Source organism: Lonchura striata, chromosome 2 (genome assembly GCF_046129695.1).
Source record: "Lonchura striata isolate bLonStr1 chromosome 2, bLonStr1.mat, whole genome shotgun sequence".
Lineage (NCBI taxonomy): Eukaryota > Metazoa > Chordata > Aves > Passeriformes > Estrildidae > Lonchura > Lonchura striata.
The window spans coordinates 42147776-42175003 of record NC_134604.1 but is presented as its reverse complement, the minus strand read 5'-3'; the positions used below and the strand labels follow the sequence as shown (position 1 = coordinate 42175003).

The following is a 27228-nucleotide window of genomic DNA, read 5'->3' as shown; positions in this document are numbered from 1 at the left end:
GACAAACCCTACAATTGTTACTGTGTAGGTATCATAAAATCAGGCATCTAATATGGAGTTATAAATTGAGAGATTTTGTAAATTATTTTTATTGCTTCTTGCAGTTAATTAAAGCCTAAATTTGTGGATGGATTCTGCTCATTAAAAAAAAAAAAAAAAAAAAAAAAAAAGAGAGATGTGGATGTGGCACCTGGGTACTTGGTTTAGTGGCAAACATGGAGGTGTCAGGTTGAACTTAATGATCTTCCAACTGAATGATCCTGTGATGTTATGATTCTATGAATGCTTGTCTGCTTTTTATTGAAACAGCTGAGGAAGTGGAAAAGAAGAAGTTAAAAGCTCACCATTTCTTAGCAATTAACTAACTTCACAGATTTAGGTATCGTGCTGGTTAACAAAAGGCCTTTAATCCAGAAGTGGCAATTCAGTTGGGTTTTAATAGTTGATTTTACAATAAAGTGTAGAATAAAATAGATTTAGTTATCCTAAAAATGCTTACCAGTCAATTGACATTCATTATTTGAGTTTCTGCCTTCTTCTTAATTTGGTTGCTAATTTTGTATTGTCAAACATTGTACGCACAGCATATAAAGTACATAAAGCCACAAGATCCTGTAGCAGATAATGTCAATATCTGCTGTACAATTGCAGTGGGTTGCCAGCTGGAGGTACTCTGGTACTGCTGTGAGACTATTGCAGGGCTCACCCAAGGAGAGGACATGTATTGCTGAACACTCTATAATAAAACAGAATATGATAAGCATGTATATAAACAGTAATGTGATTATGTAGAACATTCAAGAAACATTATTTGATGGTATAACGTGATGTGTTTTCCATTCTATAAACAACTACATACCTTCATCTGGATTTAGAGGTTGGTATTACAGAGTACAAGGCCCTCACAGAAATTATTGAGTAAATATCCATGTTTTATCTGGGTGCTCTGAAACAAGGAGAGCTGAAACAGGTTTTTGTCTTGGTGAAGTAAAAATTTTAAATCCCATTGTTTCTCCCAGCAGATTTGATGAAATCTCATTCATCTGTACTTTTTCTGCAGCTGGGTACTTGTATGACAGTTCATTCTTATCATCAAGAAGAATTCCAAACCAGTGGCTGAGATTTGAATGTATATCTATAGCTGGACACCTGTTTCAATGTGTAAGTATATACTTGTAGTGAAAGAAGGGTCTTAAATGTCCATCAGAGAACTTAAAGTTCCAGAGACTGGACAATCTGAGCAATATCTAGTGTTTGTTTCTTATTCATGAAATAAAAATCTTGTTGATGAATTAGTGGGAGAAAGCTTTGTCACAGACCAGTCAGCCAAGAAAGAATTCTGTCTACTGAAAGACATGGAAATGCACTGGTGAGGACAGCAGCTTTGTTTCCTTTTTTTTCTTTTTTTTTTTTTTTTTTTTTTTTCTTTTTTTTTTTCTTTTTTTTTTTTTTTTGTGTGGGGTAGACCATGAAAGACCAGAGGAAAAATGCATTATTAAAACACACTTAGATCCAATACAGATAACTGTGCAGAAAAAACCAAAATTTACAAGTTGTTTAGCCATAAACACTAAATTTATAAGATAGGAGGGAGAAGAAAGGAAGCTGAGATTCCAAGTGACACCTATTACTGAGATTCACAAGAAGAAAGGCCCAGATGATCTTTTCAGAGTCTCACTTCAAAACTGGGCAATCATTTTGAATTTAGGAGCTGGGATGCTTCCTGGGGTGTTTCAGTCTCAAATTCAGAGAGTTGCAAAAACCTTATGAATAAAGAATATTTTCTTTATAATTTTTGGTAACAGCTTATCCAGTAAAGTATATGAAGTATGCAAAGCAGATGATATTGAGTGTGATCACACAGCCTGTATCAGGCCCAGCCAGCGTCGGTTTAAGAAAGGCAGGTCCTCTTTGACCAACCTGATCTCCTTCTATGACCAGGTGACCCACTTAGTGGATGCAGGAAAGGCTGTGCATATTCTTTATCTGGATTTCAGTAAAGTCTTTGGCACAGTTTCCCACAGCAGTCTCCCGGAAAGCTGTCTGCTTATGGTGTGAATGGATGCACTCCTCAAAGAGTAAAAAAACTGTGTAGTTGGCTGAGCCCAGAAAGTGATGGTGCCTGGAGTTACATCGAGTTGGCACCCAGTCACAAGTGGGTTTCCCAAGGGCTCAGTGCTGGGGCCATTTCTTTATCACTTATCTTTATCACTGGATTAGGGGATGAATACACTCTCAGTCACTTTGCAGCTGACACCAAGTTGGGTGTGACTGTTGATCTGCTGGTGGCTCTGCAGGGCAATCTGGACAGGCTGGATCTGTGATAACAGCTGGTCAAGGCCAACTGCATGAGGTTCAACAAGGCCAAGTGCTGGGTCCTGCACCTGGGTCACTGCAACCCCAGGCAGGGCTACAGGCTGAGGGCAGTGGCTGGGAAGCTGCCAGATGGAAAAGGACCTGGCTGTGCTGGTCAAGAGCAGCTGAACGTGCCCCAGGGTGTGCCCAGGTGTCCAAGGAGGCCGATGGCACCCTGGCCTGATCAGCACTGCTGTGCCAGCAGGAGCAGGGCAGTGACCGTCCCCCTGCACTCAGCACTGCTGAGGCCACACCTCCAACCCTGGGCTCAGTTCTGGGCCCCTCACTGCAAGAAAGACATTGAGGGGCTGGAGCGTGTCCAGAGAGGGGCAGCGGGGCTGGGGAAGGGGCTGGAGCACAAGGGCTGTGAGGAGCAGCTGAGGGAGCTGGGGGGGTCAGCCTGGAGAACAGGAGGGACCTCACTGCTCTCTGCAGCTGCCCGAAAGGAGGGTGCAGCCAGGTGGGGTTGGCCTCTTCTCCCAGGTAACAAGTGACAAGAGAAGAGTAAACAGCCTCCAGTTGTGTCAAGGGAGGTTTAGATTGGATATTAGGGTGTTTTTTATCATGGAAAAAGTTGTCAATCATTGAAACATGCTCCAGGGTAGTGGTGGTGTCCACATCCCTGGAGGTATTTAAAAGATGTGTAGATGAGGCACTTAAAGAGGTGGGCCAGGGATGGACTGGGCATTGCTGGGTTAATGGTTGGATTTGATGATCTGAGAGAACTTCTTCAACCAAAACAATTGTATGATTCTATGTTTCTAAGTCTATGGTCATATCTATAATTTTTCTTCACTGTAAATTTAGATTATAGGAGAAGACTGATGATACAGTTATAAATACAAACTCCTGCATCATACACCAAACTTTTGAAAAGTAAATTCTGCATTTCAGACGCTCCCATGCCTATTCATTTCTTTACATTCCAGCTACGATATTTTGTTTTCAGCTGACAAGATCTACAATATATGAAACAAAATGCAAATCCTTATTGAAGAAAGGTAATACCTATCACTTGTAGAAAATGGTATATCTTCAGGTCAAAGTAGGAATTCATTGCATTAAAATTATTTTATGAACTACCATGCATAATGGTCCCTTTTCTCTCCATGTTGTTTAGAAATACAAATTATTTATGAGTTATATATATTTCAAATGGACCCTGCTAAATTAATGTTCCTTAAAAGTTCTTGGGACTTCCTGAAATGTCTTCAAATACCAAAAATGAAAATGAAGCTAGAGGATGAGGCAGTCTGATATAAATTGTTAAAGCCTGTTTACAGTAGTATAAAGTTCATGTTTGTTTGGGCTCTTTTTACATAAACAGAAAATAGAGTAAGCCAGCTGAAGAGACTGATATCAGTATTTTCAATTATATTTTTACAATAAAATAGCCATAAGGTTAGTTTGTAGAAATTAAAGCTGAACACATTTAAATTAAATACTTACTAAGGGTTGCTTATCTGCAAAACATGTGAAGCAAATGGGTTTCTGGTAATGGCTTTTTGAACATCTGAAAAAGCATGAAAGTATACAATGAGTATTAAATAACAACATACTTAAATAAAAATAAGATTCACAGTCAAATATTCAACTTAAAACTTTCTGAAGATTGTGGAAATGTAATTTAATAGCACTAGTTTTATTTCCCCTACCAACAGCTGCTGAAGTATAGGCTATACCTCTAGTTTAAAAATTTGCATCTAAATAGTATATGAACAAAAAATTTAGTACCAATAAAGACATCTAAATCTAGAGAAAAGAATGCTATCTACTCTTCAGCAACAAATATTCCAAATGTAGATTGGCTAGTGATTGACTGCTATTCAATAAAAAGACCAGTACAAAGCTACATGTTTTTTTAATTTGGTAACATTTGAAAACAAAGCCAAAGGAAGGGGTGCAGAAAGATAACAGTTTAGAAAAGCAATGTACTTGTATGATGTGTAAATACCTACAACTTTACCTTACCTTACTTACAAGTACTTACATGTAAGTCTACCTGTAAAATTTCCTACCTTCCTATTACCAATTTAAATCCCCAAATAATTAGGCACGCTAATTAAATTTCTGAGATATGTGTATGTATTACACTAAATTTCACAGTTACTTCATTTGCAATCTGTTAATTCCTATGATACTTTCACTGTTTCTTCCATATTGCTATATACTTTTGTTACAGTTTTCCTTTTCACACTTCAAAAGTTTCAGTGTTCTTGCTTCCAGTTCTTTTGCTGAATTCATCTTTCCCTTCTTTGTAGTTTCTCTGTTACTTACACAGAAATTTAGCTTGATATGCTCATATTTCTCTTTTCATATCTACTTTCTTGACCTGAGCACATCATACTGAAACCATTTTCTGGTAAAAAATGGATTCTTAAATTTCCATTTGCCTGGAAGCAATAACCACAGGTTATACAATTTATACAATGAAATTCTGAACCACTGTTTGACAGAGCAAGAATTGTAAGCTACAGCTTTACAAAGTTTCTAAACAATTGCAAAGATCGTTTATTCTTCTGCTGCAGTCTATAGGAAACTGAAGCCTTTTTCCTCAAAGTCATACTATTCACCATGTAATGTAGAAATGTATGGAGTGTGCAGAAGTTTAATAAGCCCTGGTTTAGTTTGATTCCAGTCAATAAGGGGGTAAACTTGGGTAACATGACCATAAATGGCGCAGTCCAGAAGGAACAGTAGTGGAATAGTAAAGCAAAACCAATGGACTTTAAGAAAGCACATTCCAATAAACTCAAATAATTGGCATGTAAAATTTTATGTGAAAAAAGTGCAAGGAAAATGTAAAATTCAGGAAAATGTAAAATTTCAGCTGGAAATTCCATGCAGAGCACAAATGGCAAGCAGTTGTTCCAATCATATAAAAAGCCAAGCAGCCAAGCAGAAGAGACTAAGTCATAAGGTCCCCACTGATTTCAAGTACAGGATGGAGCACAAAAAATACCAAAACTATGCCAAACTAATGTGAATTTTTAATGGAAGACCTGTATGATCACATCATTCAAAGCAAATCCCAAAGTAGCAAGAGACTCAAGAAGTAAGTTTGTTGTTCTAGTGTAATATCATAGGATGACTAATGAAAGTGTTAGCTAATTAATCACTGAGGATAAAATTATTAAGAACAAGTGTGGTAGCACACAAACAAGTACAGACTTTTCCCCCACATTCTTTAGCAAAATGGAAGCTGTGACTGGGGAGTTCATATAAAGAGCCAACAGTATAAAGCCGGTAAGAAATCCACATGGCATAAAGGAAGAACAAGTTAGAGAATGCTTAGGTAAGTCTGACATTTTTTAAATGGTTGCAAAAGTAATATTCACTTAAACATTTAGATTTATCTGCAGCAACATCAGATCTCATTATTTCTAGCCTTTCAGAATTCATGGAGAAGAGGAACATTCTGAAATATTGGAAGTAAGAAAATGAAAAGCTATTCAATATAAAGGGCTACATTTGCAAAACTATATGATATAGAGGGCAATAATTTTCAAAAAGAATTGTAAAAAAATTAATATGGATAAGCTTTGGAACAGATTTCCAAGTGAGGCTGATGCACCTGATGCACCTTGCAGGAATAATTTTGACAAATACATCTTACAAACAACATCTACAGTTAGGCTGAGCCAGTTTCTGAAGATGTCCTCCTATCACATTTAGAATTATTTTTTGCCAAGACAAAGTCATCATTATTTAAAATTAATTTCATTGACTTAAAAAAGGGTTTCCTGATTTTGATACACTGTTACATTTAGTAAACTACAACAACAACAACAACAGAAAGTATTTCTATTACAAGATTCCTGTTTTTAATCCCAAAAATCTATGGCAACAAAATATAAAGCTATTTAATCAATTGATGTAGTATTCTATTTATTATCCAGCTTACTTTGTAGCTTTTTATTCAAACAATCCAGAGACTGGAAAATCTTCTGTTCTTCTATAGAAAGGGTACTCCTGCCTGGACACACAGCCCTTTTAAGCAGTGAGAGCATTCTGTCTGGCTTCACACAGTCCATGGCTGCCAGGATTTCATCCTCTGCAATTGGTGTATTTGCTAGCTTTTCTGCCACTAGAAATTGAGCAGTGCTTTCTGAAACTGAAGAGATTACAGCGAGATTTTCAAATGAGAAGGGTGCATTTGAATAAACATTTAAATAAATTGCTCATTTTCATAACCATAGTTCTTTGAAACACACAAAATTGACTTTAAAAGAAGAAAAAGGTGGGAAAATCAATAAACATGATATGTTAAAAGATTAAATGATTAAGGACACTAATACATCTTACAAATGGCACCAGAGTAGGTACTAATGAGTTTGGAAATATGTAATGATAGCAAGCAATACCTGTCCACATCATACAATTAAAAAAAAAAAAGAGGAATTGAATGAAAATGGAATATATGTTGTAATGCATTTATAAAATCATTAATATAATGCTATATGATGCTCTATCTTATATTTACAGGAAAAAAATTGCTGTACAGAATTACCCTTTCTTACTTATTATCACTGATGCCAAAAGACACAAGCCATGTTACACAGTGGGTATATTCTGTCATTCTACTTTACGTATAATAAAGAACTGAAGTGAATTGTGTTACTATACCTTCCTCAGATTTAGAGATGTTTTTCATCTTTTGTACTGGATCAAATGCAGATTGAATGGGACTCAGCTGGACAGCACATAATGAATTCTGTCAAAAATATTGTAAGAATAATTTAAGTATAATTTAAAGTAACTATACTATCTTCTGACATGTTTCAATTTTTAAATATTTATATTTAATATTGTATTACTAAATGTGTTTGAGTGAAGAAAATATTAGAGTACAAATATAGAGCTGCATTCTAGTTGGTTTTATTCTTTTTATTAGCAGTGACAGCAAGCTGACTATGCACATCGATTCAAAATCACGGGACAATGAACAAATCTTTGATATTCCTGAAATGTTTTCCATTTTGAAGATAAATAACATTTTTGGTTTTTTATAGTATTTTATATTAACCTGTGCATGATGAGCAGGCTTCCATATTTTAGAGATGACACTTCGTCTTCTGCATTCTGAAAAACCTTGGTGTTTATTTTCATAGTTGCCAAAGCCCTGATTTTGTCTTGTAACAAGAACACCACCTTAAATGACATGGAGAAAAAAGCAAGCCAAAAATGTGTAAACAACTTGATAAAATATAGTAATAGCAGAACTAACAATGGTGAGTAAATGTCTCTGTCAACATTTAGATATTTACATCTGATCTCCTTAAATTGTCTTAGATGTGGAGGTATGCAGCTGAAGTGAAGCCCTGTGTTGATGGTCTGTGCAGAGATACAAGAGCACAAATAATAAGGTGGTCTTACCAAGTGAAAAGAAGAATGAAAGGTGTGCTGCAATATAAAAAATATCAAATAAGTAATGTTTAGAAAATAAATTGAATTTAAAGAATAATCTTAAAGTCTAACTGTCCAACACAATAAATCCCTATTGATAAATTGTTATATTTATATGTTAATTGATTCAACTTTCACTAGGATTCCATATTAGTGTGCAGAAAACATGTTGTAGCTCACAAAGTTTATCTGATTCACAAAAATCACAGAATGGCAGACATGGGAAGGGACCTTCTGAGGCCTTCTGGTCCAGTGTCCCCACTCTAGTAGGGCTAAATAGACCTCATTGCCAAGGACCATGCCCAAATGGCTTTTGAATGACTCCAAGGAAGGAGACTCAAGAGTCTCTGGGCAATTTATGCCAGTGCTCAGTTACTCACACAATTATAAAAGGGTTTCCTGATGTTCAGAGGGAAATTCCTGTGTTTCCATTTGTACCCAATGCTCAGGTACTTTCAGTGAGCGCCGTAAGTTTAATAAGTCTCTCTCTAAAAGTCCTCTTTGCAGCTTCCTCCCAGGTATTTACAGACATTGGTAAGACTCCCCAAAGCTTTCTTTTCTCCAGGCTGAATACTGCAAGCCCTCAGCCTTTCCTCATAGGAGAGGTGCTCCCATCCCTTTACCATCTTTGTGGCTCCACTCTAGACTCTCTCCAGCATGTCCACGTCTCTCTTGTGCTGAGGAGCCCAGAACCGAACACAGTATTCCAGGTATGTCCTCATAGGTGTTGTGAGGTTTAAAAGTCATGGATTTAAAACCTATTTCTATAGCTTGGCATTTCATAGTTAATCTTATTAATTCATACATCTTTGTGCTAATTTTTAAAAGGCAGTACTGCTAGGCAGCATTTTCTCTCAGCCAGAGAGGTCTAATCTAGACACTGTACCTCAAATTTATCTCAGTTTTGTCTGGTGTAGCAATACATTTTCAAAATGAAAGCCTTAAGTTTCAAAATTAAAATTATGTTCTTAATTAAACTTTAATGCATATAAATTGGAGATGCAAATTAGTATTTTCATGTGTAACTTAGGAATCTACATACCAAGGAGATACTATATTCTTATTTGTAAACAAAGTTACTAGATTTGTAAATGGAGCTACTTGATTTAAACTTGGAAAGAGAAATTACCTATTTATTTACACAATAAATATTTACATGTGCAGTTTAATGTCCAGTTCATAATTTGACCAAGAGTTGCATTCATGATTCTAACTCAATTTCATTTATTTTCTGGTTATTGAAGTGACACTAAAGGAGAATTCTTATCACTCAAAGAAAAAGAAAAGAACTGGTTCTAGAAGTAGTCATCTGACTGCTGCCATCAATAGTAACATGGGACACATTAGCTTTGAAATGCTGCCATTTAGTTATTTGCAAATTATTGTATCACAATACATGGTGCTGAATAAAATCTGAAAAGGAAAGTAAATGTCATGTTATATTGAATATAAGAGAAGATTTAAAAAAAAAGAAAAAGAAAGAAGAATCCCCTTGATACATTAGTAATCACGTAATGATTTTCTGAAAAAATAGAATTCAAAAGTTGCTCTATATCTATGCATCAATACTTAATTTAGTTAATTCACAAGATTAGATAAATGCAAAGGAGAACATTCCTTTGAGATATATAAGACAAAATAGTAATCAATAGTATCTTTAGGAATGATATACTGAGCAGTCAGTCTACTGCTATTTTACTTTAAGTATTTTAATTAGCCCCATATTTGTCACAGGCTAAAGGTTAAACACATTTTTAAAACCTTTACTGACTAAACAAGAAAGATGTTAGAAATTCTACAATATGTGTTGGGCAGAAGATATACAACTTGAAGCCTTGAAGCCGAACTAAATTAAGATCCTTATGGACAACAGTTGTATTCATCTGGTTCTCACTTTCTGTACATTTGGCAAAGCATTACAACAGATCACATTTTCTACAGTGTCTTCACAGACCTCATGGAATTCTGCAGACATTTTACTAGAGAGCAGTGCAGTATTCAGTCTCACTGCAAGCACTTTAGGACAAGACTATGGTGTCTATGTGCATTTGCAGGCAATTGAACAAATAACAGCAAATCAGTAATAGTTATCTAGAGTATTTAAAGTAAAGAAGACTTTCAAAATACAAAGTATAAGCAGATATTGAGAGAGGGCAACCCACATGAATTTTAAAAGGCAGTTACTCAGCCCTTCTCTAAAAGAGCTGGAGGTATGTGATGCTGAGGATGTAGCATTTAAAGTTGCAATGAAGACACAGTCAGTTGTGCACAGCATGGACCCAGGACATTTCCTGATTCATTGGTCTGATGTGCAGATAAGGACATCAAGAGACAAAAATCTCTGCTGGAGGCAAGGCGTGGTAATGCAAGTCTTCATTCATTTCCAATGTGAAATCAAATAGGTTAAGTCACACAGATCGTAAACTCATCTGTTTGACTTTGAACTGGAACAGACAAGCAGATAGTATTTGCTGTTCCCACTCCTGCTTTAGGCCAAGAATATTCACCTGCCTGCATCTGCTCTTACACAACAGAGCTGTTCTGAATCACTCCATTTAAATTGTAAAATCTGTTAAAACTGTATTACTGTAGATAAAACTAAGATGTGGGGGGTTTAAAGTTAAGGGTATTCATCATTTTGTTAAAAAGTATCTTTGAGTTCCATGGCCAATCCTTGGGGTGATCCCAGTATGTGAACCAGTTTGGAGTACTGCTTGTACCTGAAGCAGGAACTACAGCTTCAGGAGCTTCAGCTGCAGCTCTCAGTAGGAAGCAAACCAGCATACTACACAGAAATTGCAAGTACAAGGATGTCATCAGTGCCCAAGGCACAGAAGGTAGCTAGGCTGCAGGGGACAAACAAGGCAAATCAAAAAACATAAAATGTAAATTGGAATGTAGGAGAATAAACCCCAGAAGATTAAAGTTTATTCTCCCAAATTTTTCTTATCCATCTTTCATGTAATTTTCCAACCAATCTGTGCCTCATATTGTTTCCAAGGTTAATTTTTAATGAAATGCAGAATTGTTCCTCAAATTTCTTAAAATTCTTTATAAATCAGGTATACCTTGCAGCAGAGCAAAGTTTGCCTGGCAGAAGCTCTTTAATTTTAACTAATCTTTAATTTTTGCTCAGCTTTTAATAGTATAATTGGGACTAAGTCTCAGTAATTGTAGGCATTTAGAGTTGTCAGCATTTTAAAAACACAGTAGAACTAAACTTCTTTCAGTCTCATGTGGCAGTGACTGTTGGACAACAAGCTTTCACTCTTAGTTACCTTGTAAAACTCACTTGTACAAACTTACTCACTTCCTCCTATATAATTATTTAGACCACCTGTCACATCTGCTCATTAGTCATGGATATAATCTCAGGGAAAATACTTCCTTTTCATTTAATATTACAGAGAACTATTAGAAATGAGGATTGACGTTTGAGAGGCCTCTGGGCACCACTAGAATAAAAATGAGAATGACAAATGGTGAAAGCTTGTTAAAACTGGCTGTGTTGTGTGAAAAGGTTGGGGGTTTTAATTGAAAACAAATCTGTGATGTATTTGAAGAAGACTTTTGTCTAAACATTCCCCCACCCCAGACCCAGAAACATGACTCTTACCAGTAGCAGAGTCTTTTGGAGCTTGCGTAGAATGTGCTCCGTGCCAGAAGGTGCTTGTTTTTCCAGCTGCTGGGATACGATGGAGATGTAATCCATTTTCTGTGTTAACAGGTCTTTTCTCAGAGCAAGTTACTGAATTATCTTGACAGTTGCTTGCCTTAACATTATTTACAGAACAAGTATTTTTTGCCCAAGGTTTGTATTTGGCCCTGCTGCATCCAGGTGTAGAGATGGTAGTGGCCACATCAGCACAACCAGCAGTATTCTCACTGTTTTCTGCACTGTTCCTATTTAAAACCTGACTTGCTAGAACAACATGCCTGCCATTGAAATCACTGCTGCTAGCACTAGTAGCTTGCAGGCTGGCAGGTGGCAGTGACTGATACCCAGAGCTGGCTGGGCTCTCAAAACTTCTGTTTCCTGGCAGAGGTGTGGAAGGTGGGTGAGATGCAAGGCATTTCCCTGGAGCTTTTTGAGTTTTGTTGGCTTCAGTGGCTGATTGCAGTTGGATCATAGTGCCTCTTCCCTTCTTGGGCATAAAATGTGACTGGACTTTTACAGATGTTACTCTTCTGGTTATTTTTGTCTTATTTTTGAGTTGTCCACCTTCATTAATTTTAGCATTATTGCTACATACTAGGGGTTTACTTGCTTTATCTTTTGATACCATCCAAGCTTCCTTAGCAGAAAAGGATCCTGTAGACATAAATATATTCTGAGATGGATATTCTTTATTTGATTTTTCAGTATTAATGTTTGGTTTTGACATATGAGAATTTTCCTGATGATTTTTTATAAACATGGGGTTTGAAGGCTGAGCAACAATACTTAAATTATTCTTAGGAGTGTTATTTGCAGTTTGAACACACTGTAGTTTTGAAGAAGATATTTCACTGATGCTTTTTTCATAGCATTTTTTGTTATTTTCTATTATTATCTGGTTAATTTCATCACACCATTTTAGCTTCCTATTGCATTTTTCATTTTCTGCACTTTTCTTTTTTATTTTTGCCAGTTCTAAACTGTCTCTGATAGATGACATGAGTTGAGTTCCAAAACTGATCCCATGGTCTGTAACCACAGCTTTTAAATGATTTGGTTCACATTTAGAACTCTTCTTTAAGATACTTGTGAATAGCTTGGCTCTTTTTCTTTCAAGAACATTATTTTTCAGGCTTCTGTCCTGTCTAGCAGTGTCAGAATTGAACTCTGTATCAGGTAACAGTGACATATTTTCAATTATATTTCCCTTTCCTTCTTTATTATTCTTTTGTTTAACTTCCAAAAGAACTGAGGCATTTGGTATGTCATGAAATAAAGATGTTTCTGAAATAATGTCATTCATACATTTAATATTGTCTTCTTTTGTTTCAGTCATTTTTGCTAAGGTATTTTTTAAAAAGCCTGTATTGACATTTTTGTCCTTTGGTAACACATCAGCTGTGCTGGGAATGGCAGTGGAACATCCCTGATTAGGAAATAAGATTACAGATGTTGCAATAGGTTGACTGGATGCTTGCATAGATTTAGTTCTCTCCTGTGGGGTCATTTTAAAACTCTGATCTTGCATCAGATCATGAATTTTTTCTTCTGGAATAGAATCAGGGCTGTCCCAGGCTGTGCTAGGACTGAAAACAGGATGACCAGTGGCAAATGTGCTAGCTGCTCCAGAAGATGGCTTGCTTCTGTCTTTTATGTTTTGCAGGAAACTAAATGCATTACTTACAGAGCTCTTTTGCTTACCAGAGGCAGAGAATTCTGCAGGTTGTTTTCCAGATCTGTGAGAAGCAGATGATTCCTCTTCTGAAGTGTTTACATGTTCAGCAGGAGTTAGAACATTATGTTTAGCTAAAAGATCATGAGTAGGTATGTTGTGGTAGTGTAGCAAATCTATGTTTCTCAGACAATTATTTAGATGTGCATTTTTAGAAGTACTTTGATCTGCGTGAAGTAAACCATTATTCCTAGTCTGGCATTTTTCTGGATCATACAGGGCACAGTCACACTGTGTGGTAAAAGATGATTCACTCTGTATTGTGCAATTTCCATTTTGTTCTCCAGCCTCAAGACTGTCAAGGCTCATCAGGCTTTCTGAATCATCTCTTTCTTTGACTTCGTGATGAAAATTCTGAAATACAGGCAGAAAACTGAAATCTCAGATTTTTCAGAAATGTGGTTTTGCTAATTTTCCATTAATGAGAGATTAGACCAAAAAATATTGATCCTAGTGTTTTTATGACTTGGGGTCATATCTCCATGAGTATTTCCATTGAGTCAAAATATACCTTTGTTAAATTGCAAAAGACAATGACATAGTTTGGGAAGAAATCCAGAGAAGAGAGCAGCATAGTTCAACAAAATTAATCTTAAATTACATATAAATTCTGCAGTATTAAAAAAAGAACTAAATTTATCTGAATAACAGTACTGTTTCTGAATTTCCCTATGAGACTGGGTGTTTTTCATCCTCTGTAAGGGTACTTGAATTATAAATTGAAAGAGAATCCATGAAAATGAAGGTTTGATAGGGGATCTACCCCAAACTGCAACTTTTCCATAATACTAGACTGAGTATGTTTCTTTTCATACAAAGTGCCACAAGCAATGAGGAGCTAAGCCTTGTCATGGCAAACACAAAAAGTCTCTTGGTTTTCATACCCACAGTGATTAACAATTCCCCCAGTGAAACTCTTCAAGTCTTTCAGAAAGAAAATATTTCCTGTTCTATGAAGACAGATCAAGTCCCAGGGCATAAGGGACTCTCATCCACTTCTTCAACCTTTAAATTGAATTTTAATGGAGTGAGGAATAACAGCAATTGGCACCATCTGAAACACCAGTGGGACAGCTGTGTGCATGCACTATACAAATGTTTTCTTCACTATTACTCCTCTATCCAAGCACTGAGATGCCGACATGGTTGAAAATACATACTTTGTTTAAGTACAAGACTTCAAAGTACACATGAACGTACAGGAAAACAAGCATGTTGACAATTTTCAGTCTCATACACTCTTGCCTTCAAGCTCCCTTTTACACAGCTCAGCAGCAAAGTAATTTTAAACCTTATGTTGGACAAAATTGGTGCAAAAAATTAAGAGAAGCTGAATTAGATATGCAATCTTATGCAATAAAGATTTTTTTTTCATTAGTGACTTCAAATGGAAAATCTTTCAACTAGCAAAATCTGTTAACCTAGGTGAGTGACTATATGGCCCCTAGCAATTACATTGAATTAACATTTTGAAAACTCACCAAACACAGAATTCCTTAGTGAATAATAACACATTTTTGTAGTAAACATTTTTATTCCAATAAAATTGTTTATCTAAATATTGCATATTTATAGCTGTACAAATATATTAAACTGCAGAAGAAAAAGCTTAGTAAGTCCTGAAAGACTTTTTATTATTGAATTAAATCTTATCTTGCACTAAATGCTTAGAGGTTGGTGCAGTCTTCCATTAGAGTTATGATCTGAAATAAAGATACTAAACAGAAGATCAAAGAAGGAAGTGTAGGGAAAGATAAGATGTTCCCTTTAGGGAACATTTTCAAATTAAATCTATACAAACTTGTGTCCTTCTAATAAAAAAGAACAAGTAGCACTTTGTTAGTTATTTATTAACCTTTATTTTTGGCTAAATTATATTGTTAACCTCTGCTTGAACTTCCTCAAACAACAAAAGGCATATACTCAGAGTTTTCTGTATCAGACCAAATTTAACAACTAATTTTGAAATTTTCAGGAGGGAAAAAAAACAGTGAAAAGAAATTACAGCTGTCAGGCTTACTTCTTGTCTAATTTGGAAACTGCACCTGTATACCAAAACGTGTTTCTCAAATGGCAGTTAGACAGAAGAAAAATTTTGTAACTATAGATTTTAAAAAAAAACTTATTTTGAGAGCAGGTTAGCTTAAGCAGATAAATCTGGAGGGTACAGGAAAATTTCCAACTTTCAAAAATTAAAAAAAAAATTCTAAGCAGTTGTGGTCCAGAGGTTGAAAAATAGGTCCAGAGGTTCCTACACTATATAAATAAGTATGCTCCTTATAAAGCAAAACCCCATGGAAAACAAAAATCTCAGTTGAGGTAACATTCAGAAATGTTAGGAACTAAAGAACACAGAAGGAGTTCTCATTTAAACACACACTCACTCCTACTTAGTTCATGCAAATTTAGTTAATTTACATTTATTTTGTTGCAGCATCATACAATTTCATCCTTTCAAACATTAAAGATGCTTAACATTCTCATTAAAATATTTACATATTTCACATTTTATAGTACTATATAATGCAAATGAATGTCCCATTTCCTTGTAGAAATGTGTAATTAGAAGTATTTCTGCAGAAATAAAAAAAAAAAACATTCAACAATTATCCTTTTTTAGTGATCAATAAGTGCAGGGAAATAAACCTAGAAATCCCAGTAACTTAATTTTATTTAATCTGTGAGAATATTATAGGATTATAAGAAAACAAAATATTCATAGAGTAATATATTGGTATTTACTGGATTTACATTTTTCCTGCTATAGAACTACAATTTATGTTATAATGCATGAAATCTAACACCCCCACGTATCCACATTCCTAGTAAAGGAATACTTCCGAGGAGTTAAAGAGGTCACTTGTATGTCTTAGGACTTAGAACAGCTGTGTCAAGCAATTTCATTTTAGTAAAGCACTGAAACAAAGGGCAAACATGAGCCTATGAGATCTCTCATAAGGCCGGTGAAAGAACAAGAAGTAAGATTTTAAGTGAACCTGACAAGTGAAATTTCTGCTAAAAGATTTTGTTAGAATGCTATTACACTAAAGAGCTGCTACATGTGTATTTGACATTTTCTGCAAAAGAAGTGCTGACTGTTCATAATTCCAATATGTGAATAGGAACACTCTTATGGAAAATAAAATCCTGAAGAAATGCTACCTATTCTAAAAACCCAAGCCCCTCACACCTCTCACACTACTTGCTATTTTTTTTATTACTATTTTTGATAATTTCAACTGGTTTCTTTAGAGAAATTATTTGCTTTTAATTTGTGTATATTTATCATGTTACACTTGGCATTGACTATGAAGTAAAAGACACCATTGAACTCATTTAGATGCAAAACTAACTTTCAAAGCCAATGAGGTACCTAAACAACTAATTTCAAATTTACCAACTATTGAATGTGAAAGTCCATTCAAAATTACTAATCTCATTTCCATATGAGCTTGAAAAACATCACGTACATAGCAATACACAATTCTTATTTCTCAGAAGATCTGGGCAGACTCAAGAGAGCAAGTGACACTGTGAAAGGATTTTGGTGCTTTCCTTACACAAGAGTTACATTTTATTGTGCCAAACCCACAGCCAAAGAAGCTATGAAGGTATCGGATGACCAGAGAAAAGCTTACTATCAACACTGCTGCTGTCTTTCCCAGTCTGATGCCTAGGTGCCTGATCTCCTCCCAGGCTAATATGGAAACTACCTATCTATGAATCTATGAAATTTGAAATACCATCACAGGATGCTAGAAATGCAGGTTCAAGCTTCTCAGTATAAAAAAACCTTGTTTCTAATTTTATAGGCATGCAGTCAGTATCAGTAAGCCATACTATCAGAAGATTTTAAAAGAAAAGTGATCTGAACATTCAACACCAATGTTTCATTCTGATTTTCAGTCTTAATAAGCCCTGAGGTAAATGTATATAATTGTGTAGGAAACAGATTTTCAGCTGAACTTGTCTCTCTGTTGCTTTAGCATCTCAGTACTCAGAGTGCTGCTTCTAAGGTACTCTGTCCCAGGTGTCTAACTATCATACACTAATCTGGTCATTCAGTTCCAGGAGTGCAATTTATAATGCTAGGTAAAAATAGTATTAAAAGTTTTAAATTATTAAATAGTGAGGCAGGGTGCACCATAATGCATTGTTCCCTTTTTTTGTTTCTAACCCATTAATAAATTCAGTTTGAGCAGGTATCATCTGCCCCACAAATTTGTCATTCAACAATAGCATGGGATTGCATAATTAAAAACCATGAAAAGGCAGACAGTCATATAGAAATACTGGGCATGGATATGAACAATGAAGTCTAAAAGTTCTTTAGTGTTTAACTAATAATCATTTTAATGATTACAGTTAACAGATTTGAATGATCTGGAGCCATAATATCAGTAAAAAATAATAGAGTAATACTATTTGACCAGTAGTATTCAGTCCCTGAATGAATCAGTGTGTGAATATAATTTTAAAAATAATCTCTCATTCAGCTGAGGAACCCTACCCAAGCTCTTTATTTTCTATAAAAACAGTATATATATATTTAGTCAATGAAAAAGGATTGCTTTTCTTTTAGCAGTACATTTTGTAAAGATGGAAGAGTTTTTAACATGGTCTCACTGTTGTGCACTGTACAGCAGCAGCCAGGGAGGAAGGTGGATTTATGTGAGGAAATCCCAAAGGTCAGATACAGAAATACTTTTAGAATCATTGAACATTCCAAGTTGAAAGGGACCCACAAGGATCACTGAGCACAAAGCTGACTCCATACATACATACCTGAAGCCTAAACAATGTATCTAAGAGCATTTTCTAGTACTTATATTTACACCTTTCTAGAAATACATTTACCTAATAAGGCACTTTCATGTAATTTGCAACATTCACTGCATGGTTCATTAATATAATCACTTATCTTGGAAAAAAATTCTGTGACTTAAATATTACCTTTTTTACAAAATCAACTTTTTTTCAATCAGATGTGTTTCAAGATATACATTCTTCCTAAGAACTTAACAGATTTGATTTTTAAGAACTTGTACAAGATTTCAGTATCTACAATCCCCTAAACAGCCTACCGGATTTAAAGGTTAATTTTTTTAAATCATGCCACTGTTTGAAATAGTGCAATTATTTGTTTATTACAAGAACTTTCAGTCTTCTGAAAGAGGTCCCAGTTACCCTCTACTTATTCTTGTCTTCTGAATTTTGGGTGTTTGGTTTGATGCTTTATATTGTAGTTTATTTATGGTGAACCATACTTCCTTATGGAGATATTCAAGTATTGGGCATGAACTGCCCAGCAAAGCTCAGGCTACTAAACACCACAGAAGTGCTGCTGCAGATTTATAATAATTAATAATTATAATAATTAGACTAATTTTCATTAGAAAAAAATGAAATCATTGATTAGGCTCCTGGGTACCCAGATGACCATTAGAATATTAGGATATAAACAGAGTACTAGGATACAAAAAAGAATCTGAATTCTGTGTTGCTTTAAAATTCACAAAAGTCTTTTTAAAAGAAAACTAAGACACAGCTCTGCTGTCTTCAAAGGGGCAAAATTACTTTGGAGATTGATACTTTAGGAGAAATGAATAGATTTTCCAGCATCCCCTTGAGACACCAGAATATACTATCACTGATAATACCACAATAGTATAATGCAGCATCCTGGTAGGCCCACATGCACAAGAACTTTATATCTTCCAGTCCCTTCCTACCAGCAAACATCTTACTGTAACTGCAGTGCACTGAAGATTTGATACTGCTATTTTTTACCGTTCCTTTCTTTCAGCTACATTTATGGACATCTTACCCTGTTGCAGTAAAACAAATCTCTCCCAAACCAGTCATGAAGTATGGTAAAAATACTTTAATGCATAGCTGTACATAAATATTATTTATATATATATATATACATGTATATGAATGTAAACCCAGAAATGGAGTCATGCTAATATGTATGGCAATTCTTATGAAAAAAACTATGTTCTTGTAAAAAAGGAACAGGTATATATTAAAGGACAGTATCAATTTCCTTGTTCCTGTGGTTTGTGAGCTATGCTGTATGTATAACAATCATAATTTATCCACAAGCAAAAGCTTATCCATGTATAAGTCTAACTGTGAAACAATCAGTTTTGTACTGAAAATCTGTTTCAGCTTCAATCCTACATTATTACCTGTTCAAGAAGGACTTTGAATTGAGGAAAGACAGTGTTGAATGAACTCCAGACGGTCAGATATGAAGACTGTAGTGTGATTTTATACAGAGCAAGCTTAGAATAAGTTATTTTATGAAAAATCTCCAAAACCTCAAAGCCTACTCTTGAGGAATACACAATCAAAGCAAGTTGGAGTATTTGGGTAAAATAATTTAGTCTGGAGATATATTTCAATTTGTCTTTATAGCACATGTGAATTTTGGATTACTAAAATAATGTGGATGATAGCTGTTAGTCACAATATTGGTTGAAAGCCAATGAAAACTGAACACCCCTCCTCTTGCCAAGAGGAAAATAAGTAAGGAAATCACTCAGGCCTGTCATACAATTTAAATGATCAACATAAAAACGTTAACACTCACATTTACAAGTTAAAAAATGGCCAACATTTCTAGATTTAAGGTGACTGCAGAAACCTATTTCAAGTTGTTGAATGGTGTCTACAAAATCGAGTTTGACTTCTGCTTCTATGCCATTTTATCCTAGGCCTCCTTGTCAGAGTCTGTTTTCCCACTAACTAGTCTTGCAGAGGGAAGTTTTGGTTAACTCATTCCAGTCTTACTACAGTTTTTCCATCGGTTACCTGAAACATCTCCCTTTCATAGACACCGTGAAACTCAAAAGCAAAGTAACACCAACAGCTAAAGCCTTACAAGTGAACTCCTGAAAAGCGGGTGATGTCCAGGCCATTCAGTGGAACATCACTTAGAAAATATTCTTCATTGTTTCTCAGAGACTTATGGGATTTTGCATGTAACATGTATAAGCACACAGTCCAGTAAGATACAAATTTTTCCTGTATTATACATAATATAATTTGGGTTGCAATTTCTGAGAATATATCCAATATATTATATCAATGTTCCATTCCTATTTCAATAAATATTGAAATATTTTCTTCCAAGGGGAATGGTATCCATAGAAAGAATGGTACTGAGAACCTCAATGTCTGCACAATATTCACAGAAAAAAACAGTGAACCAAGGTAAAAATCCTGCTTCAAATCAATCAGAAAGGGATTTAAATTTAGATTTCACAGATACCACTAGAGTAATCTAATTATGGTCATATAAAGAAAGGAAGAGGAAAATACCATCTCCATGTGATAATCTACACCTATTTTGTTTTGAATTAGCTCTAACTTCTAAGTATTTTGTTTAAAAAATGAAACTATAGGCATAAAATGTTATGCTATCAGTTCAATTTAGGCATAAAGCAAATTTTTTTCTGGTGGAGTCTAGAAATACTGTACTGACCAAAATAATGTTGCATGGCCATGAAATTGAAGAGGTGAAATAAAGAAAAGGACAAAAAAATACCTGAAAAATACTCTTCCTTGTCACATATGAGCCATTTAGTGGAAATTTTCTAAATTGTTCAGTCCAAGGCAGGTACCAGAAATGGAAAATTTCAACATAAGGAGTTAACAGTTCGGAAAATTGTTAAGCAACTTGGGACTAATGTCATTTGGTTAAATGCTGCATGCAGCTTTAGCTAAAGACCATGCTGCTAGCTCCACCTTAAAGATTTTATTTATGCATGCAATAAAACCAGGAAAGGATGGAGAGACAAAACCTTTATTTGTGAATGAAGTTAGCAATATTAAATTCTGAAAAATGGAACATATTCCTGAACATAAAACAGTAACTTGATGTAGTGGCTTGAATACAACTGTTGCACAAAATAATATATACTGCTCTCAATACTTTACACAAAATAATTTTGGAAAACAGTAGAAGCCACTAAAACCCTAGCTTACCGATAAATCTGTACAAATATTTAGAGATGTAAAGCAGGTAACGCAACAAATCTACTGGTAAAGGTTCACATAGAACTTTATTGCCCTGTAGGAAAGTAAAGAATTTTAGGAATCTTTATAATCCTGTTGGGCCTGTAAAAACAGAAACAAAGAGAGGTCAAAGGATCTCAATGGATGGCTAGGTTGTAAAGCATGTGCACAGTGAAATACTTTAATTTCAGAAATGACTTTGGACAACAGGTAATATCAAGACCACTGAAGTATATTGATTCCAGTAAGAAATCAATCTAAACCATTATAAGTTATAAATTTTATTAGTAAGAGTATTAAAAATACTATTTCACAATACAGGAAGTCACAATGCACATGCACACCAGCCATCAGCACAATCCAAGTATTAAACTTCCAAAACTCAGGCTTAGAACAAGGTCAATAGCTTTCTTCACTATTTTACTAATCAGAGTCCAAAGTATGCAATTTCAAGAAAGCAAGTCCAAATGTCTCAAGTATAAATATTTACATTTTAAACTATTCATCAGAGGAAAGAAACTGAGCAACCCCTAGTGGTAGTAGAAAAATACCTTCTGGAAAAAAAGCAAAATTTTTTACAGGTATTTTCAAAAATACATTAATTTGTAAACACAAATGCCTATATTATATGCAGTATCCAAAGCTGATGATAACATTTAGAAAAAACTAAAAGCAAAAAATTATGCATGACTTATAGCTGTTTTCCCCTAGAATCCAATTAGGAAGTGATAATTCTGTTTGATAAAACACTCCAATACAGAAGTCTTAAAATATATTTAAAAGAATATTTTTATATATTTTTCTCAAAGAGAATGTATTTTGCTTTCTAATTCCAAGATGTTCTAATGAAGCTACTGCCAAATTCAGCATCATCATTTAGGGAGGGATTTGCAAATCCTCTACCAGTGAAATGCAAATGTGATATTGTTAAAAAAAAGCCTAGATTTTCTTTGTATTTTTGTAAAGTGGTTATCTAGAATCAGTTTTATCAGCTCTCTTCTATAAATTGTCACTTTCTCTTCCTTCTTTTATGCTTAGAAATAAGAAAGAACACTGCCAGTACAAACTATACTTTCTCTCCATTCAACTTTTTTGAACCTCACTCCAATTGAGTGAGATTGTCTGTCTTAGCTATCAGCTCAAGATTTTCATGCATAACCATCAGAACAAAGTAGACACAAAGGCAGAGATTAATGCTCCAAGAAGCATCAATGCCAAACCATATCTGAACTCTAAAGTCTTTCACAAGTTATCCATACACTTGCAATAAAAGAAAAAAAAAAAACACCTTGCTATATGGCCACAAATGATTCCTTGCCTCCATCCACGACCAAAATAGAGCGACTGGCTTCATGGAGTCCAGGTCATTTCAGACACCATGACTCTGGATACCAATAGATATTCTAAAAATAAAAGAATGAGCCCCAAAGTACGGGCTCTTTTTTTTCCAGAAAATTTAATGTTGAAGACAGTATTTCCAAAATCAAAGACAACACTGAGTCATAAAATCACACTTAAAGGTGCACAACTAAAAATCACCTTAGAGCTCAGTTCTTGATTTTTACTGTTTCTAAGTTGACTTTTTAAACTTATATTCAATCTGAAAATTAGTTTAGGCAGAAAAAGCTCATTACTGGAACACCTGGAGCTATTCCAAAGATGATAAAAAATGATCTCAAGAGACTTGAAATCAATCTCTAACATATCACCACATACCAGGGAGAAAAAAAACCAACAAAACAAAGATTCCCCAACATTTCACATGCCATCATAATACTGCTATAGCATTTTGTGCTATCACAATCAGCACAGCAGAATCTTGGTGTGCACTGAAAACCATCAATTTAAGTTCAGAGTTAGCACAAGACTCCTGTGATCGACTAATGGCTACCAATGTCAGAGACAAGAAGTCTGACGTAGAAATCTCACATTAACAGAGGAAAAAGGACAAAATAACAGGTATCTTGAATGAATTTGTGAAAACATTCTTAAAAATATTTCTAAAGATCTCTGACTTCTTACTAGAAAATATGTATAATTTTACTAAAAATAATCTATTGATAAGGCACAGTACAGTGTGCCCTCCCAACTTGTCTAATTGACAAAGTTAGCTGAACAGGACTTTCATTTTTATTACATTCAAGAAACTTCCTGTCACACTTAAAAGCATCTTGCAATGCATCACATGAAAATTAAAATATCATACCTCTAAGCTATTGAGATGCTGTTTTTCAAGGAGCTGTTGCATTTCTTTCAGATTTTTCTGGAAGAGAAGTTGGTGACTATCCATGTCTGCTCTACTGCTCTCCTGTATTGTTTCATCACAGCCAAACATTGATAAATTATTCTTCTGATGGAAAGCATCACTTCTACATGCTGATGAGGATGAAGTGTCATCTGTGGTTCTTAATACAAACAAGAAAATTATTACTTTGTCTTACTTTTATGCATCAACTGTACATTTTTAAATATATTTCTTACCAAAAGTATACAACATCAATAAATGATGAAAAGCCCGACAAATGCTGTTAGTACTATCTGAACGTGTCTAACACTTTCCATTTTAAAACTTCTCTTCTGTCTATTTATAAATAGAAATTTCTGATTTGGTTATTGGGTGACTGCCTCTGGCTGCATTGATATGGAAAATGTCAGCCAACAGTTTGGTAATTTCAGAAATGAACACGGAAGGTTTTTTTTTTAAAGAAAAAGAAAAAATAAACAGGAAAATGGGCTTTATTTTTCCACAAAGTTGACTTATGCAGAGTGTAACTATATTGATGATGTCAGGTATTCCCTTACTTCAAAGAGCAAGAAGGTTTTCTTATATCCAGAGAGCCCAAATTTACCAATGATATGCAATGTCAGTAATGTGGTATGTTAAAGAATTTGCTGCCTGACAAAAAAAAAAAAATCTTTAGAGTAGCTAGTGTAGTTGGGACCTGTGATCAGTTCTTAGCTGGAGGTACATGTTTCATATATGTACAGAAATTCAAGAACCTCTTTCCTTAATTTCTGTACATTTCTTCAGCTTAAGGTTCTTCTTCTGAGCCTTCTCTTCTTGCACCTAAAACTATCCCTTTTCTTTTTAGTGGATGAGGGTAAATAATCTAGTAAGACTGTTGTTTTTTTTTTTTTTTTCCCTGTATTTATCATGACACTTATAATTTTAGGGCAATGGAAAATGGAAACTTTCAATCCCTTAAGATTATTGTTATTTTTCAGGAGATTTTATATAAGACTACATAAAACATTGGCTTAATTGCAGTGACCTAAGGAGAGTGTTAAATGGAATTTATTATTTCTGATGAGATGGCTGACAGCAAAAAGGGAGAACAAATTCACATATTTATTTATTGAACATAGAAAACTGCATGCTGTTTTCTTTTGAATGGCAGATATCCTCCCTATCCCAAAACTTTTCGTTATTGTGGACCAGACTGACTGACACCTGGCCCCCAAAAATCTGGTCTGTTGGGTTTTTGGATACAAACAACCTACTTTATATTTATTTGAGTATTTAGATCATTCATATCTATAAACATTTCTACATGCTCAGACCATTTATATTTATAAAAGTTTCAGCATTCTAACTTTTCCATAGAAAATTTTTGATTTGTCATATTGAAGTTTATATCCCAAGAGTCAACTTCATCAAACATTATAATTTTAAACACCAATAGGGAAATATATCTTGTAAAAAGAGCAGTATGCCATTTACACACTTAATGTACAAACATCCCTGTGTCTGTTAGCTAATGAGTTCTCCAAAATCTTTGCTTTAGCATTCAATAACTAAACCCTACTAGAACCAAAATGGCTCTACTGCAGCATGGAATACACTTATTAGGTGTTTCAGGACTTCTGCTTTCTCCAAGAGAAGTTAATATGTCACCATTGCTTATTTTTTTACACCTTTTAAATGACAGACATTATGAATCCTATAATATTTTAAAATTCACAGATATTCTCTTGGGTCTGAAGCTATGTTTATATTGCATACTTAATACAGTACTTATTTCTTCCTTTAAGAGGGGACTGTCAATTCTAGGCATTCTCTTTCTGAGGAAGGGTAAATTCTAAAGATGACACAATATTTTTGGCTTCAGCATTTATAAAATTGTAAGAAACAGAATAGGTATCTACTACTTCATATGAGTTAGTTATTACCCTTCCAAAAATTTCCAATTAAAGGGATTATAAGAAATGTTTAAAGCTTTACATCTCAAAACTGGTGACTTCTTAAGAACTTTCACTGTTCAGAACCTTTTCAAAATGCTCTTCTGTTTTATCTGTACTAGCTGTTTTGTGACCTCCCAACAGGACTCAACTTTTAAGCCTTTCTGGTCCTGGGGTCACTTATATTCCTTTTTTTTCCTTGAGCAATTTCTAAGTTCAAACTTACAGAAACATAATTAACTTCAAGATTCTTAGCTTTCTCTCAAATTTGGTTATGAGGGGAAAACAAACTGTAAATAGTATGAACATGTAAATATAATTTCCTTAGGAAAACAGGCTAAGAAGATAAAAACCAGAAAAAGAACACATTTTTACATTATACAAATAAAAATGGAGTGACAGCACTGTAAGAAATGGTAAGTGGTTTGTACAAGTCCTGAGATACTAATGTGTTGCACAAGAAGCAGTTTGAAAAAAGTTGAAAAATAAGGAAAAAAATTATTAAGGCAGTGAGATGCTGTCCTTAATGAAGCCTATGAGTGAAATGAGAAAAATTATCAGAAACCCTGAGATAAGGTTCAGAAACACCTACATTTTTTGCCATAAATGAAACTTAGATTTAGAAATTTACTTCCTTTGATCATCAGAATGAACAGGAATGCTTACCTGAAATTGATTTTGTTTATGTTTTGCAAGCACAGTCCTGGTGTTAAAACTGATCCTTTAATTTGTTTAAGAGCTTCTTCTAACTGAAAAGCTGCTTTTGTCTGAACTGGAGGGATCAGAGCTAAAAACACACAATGGAGAAAGAGTTATTTAAAATTGGAATATTTTACCATAAATGGTTTGGTTAAGTTGCTGAAGTTTGGAAGCCTAAATCCAGACAGTTACAATAAACACAGTAGTTTAGCATTATTAGACATGCAAGAGCACCTTGAGGTCCTCTGAAACAAAATCCCAGTCTATTTAAGTGTTTACAGTCACACATGTATTCAGCAGTTTTGCTATTTGCTTTTAAACTGCACTGCTGAAAAAATATGAGGTTAAAAAAAATCTAACTTTGTTTTTACATTATGACTATTCCACTCATGCATTAAGCCAAAGTTATGGCTCGCATATATTTTACAGAGGCCAAGTTGTAACCTAATAATTGAACCAGTGGGGAAAGAAGAAGTCCAGACAGGCACAATGTACTGCCACTTTCAAGCGAGTAGAAGTAGGACAGAGAGTAGCAGAGGCAAATTTCTATAAAGGAAAACCAAGAGAAAAAACTGATTCCTCCTATTGCTACACACTCTGGGCTGCCAGTACAACTATGAAGAAGCCCTAAACCAGTACTGTTCTATTTTGTTATTTTAATCTGACATTTGATCTTGAAGTCAGAGACATTACCTCACAGCTGGCACAACTGCAGTTGGGAGAGTAAATCTGTTAAAGAATACCTAAGTAATAGACCATATCTTAAGTATTTGAACACTGGAAAGTTGACGGGAAATCAGACTTGGCCAATGCTGTTACAAACTCTTGCCAATCTGCACTGATTCCAAGAAAGCAGGAACTGAGCTGAAGTGATCATTGCTTCCCAGCAAGAGAACAGCTTAAAAGTGGACTAATTCAGAAAAAAAAAAGTTATGTACCATATTAATATATGCTAGGACTGCATTTACTTAATGACAAACAAAAAGCACATTTTGGAGTATTTTATATTCAAAAGTTGAAAGAGGGGATCATTACGCTATCCTAGTAACTGTCAGTGGTTTTGTAACACCCCTCACCCAGCCGTGAAAGCACTGTACTGCGACCAATAGGCACACTGCAGTCAAAAAAGTGGGGGAAATTCAGGAAGCCACAATACCTCAAGGAGGTCATGTAC

General features: G+C 34.8%; 1 protein-coding gene across 1 annotated transcript in view; it reads right to left on the bottom strand.

Annotated features, from left to right (window-relative positions):
* Positions 1–417: 417 nt before the first annotated feature.
* CEP126 (centrosomal protein 126) overlaps positions 418–27228 on the bottom strand; it is a 36703-nt gene continuing 9892 nt past the window's right edge. The window contains exons 4-11 of the mRNA XM_021529389.2: positions 26022–26142; positions 23383–23581; positions 11378–13505; positions 7382–7506; positions 6982–7069; positions 6260–6469; positions 3805–3868; positions 418–736 (exon numbers count right to left, since the gene is read on the bottom strand). Of these exons, the coding sequence (XP_021385064.2) occupies position 736; positions 3805–3868; positions 6260–6469; positions 6982–7069; positions 7382–7506; positions 11378–13505; positions 23383–23581; positions 26022–26142 (2936 nt within the window). The 3' untranslated portion in view covers positions 418–735. The remainder of the gene's footprint in view (positions 737–3804; positions 3869–6259; positions 6470–6981; positions 7070–7381; positions 7507–11377; positions 13506–23382; positions 23582–26021; positions 26143–27228) is intronic.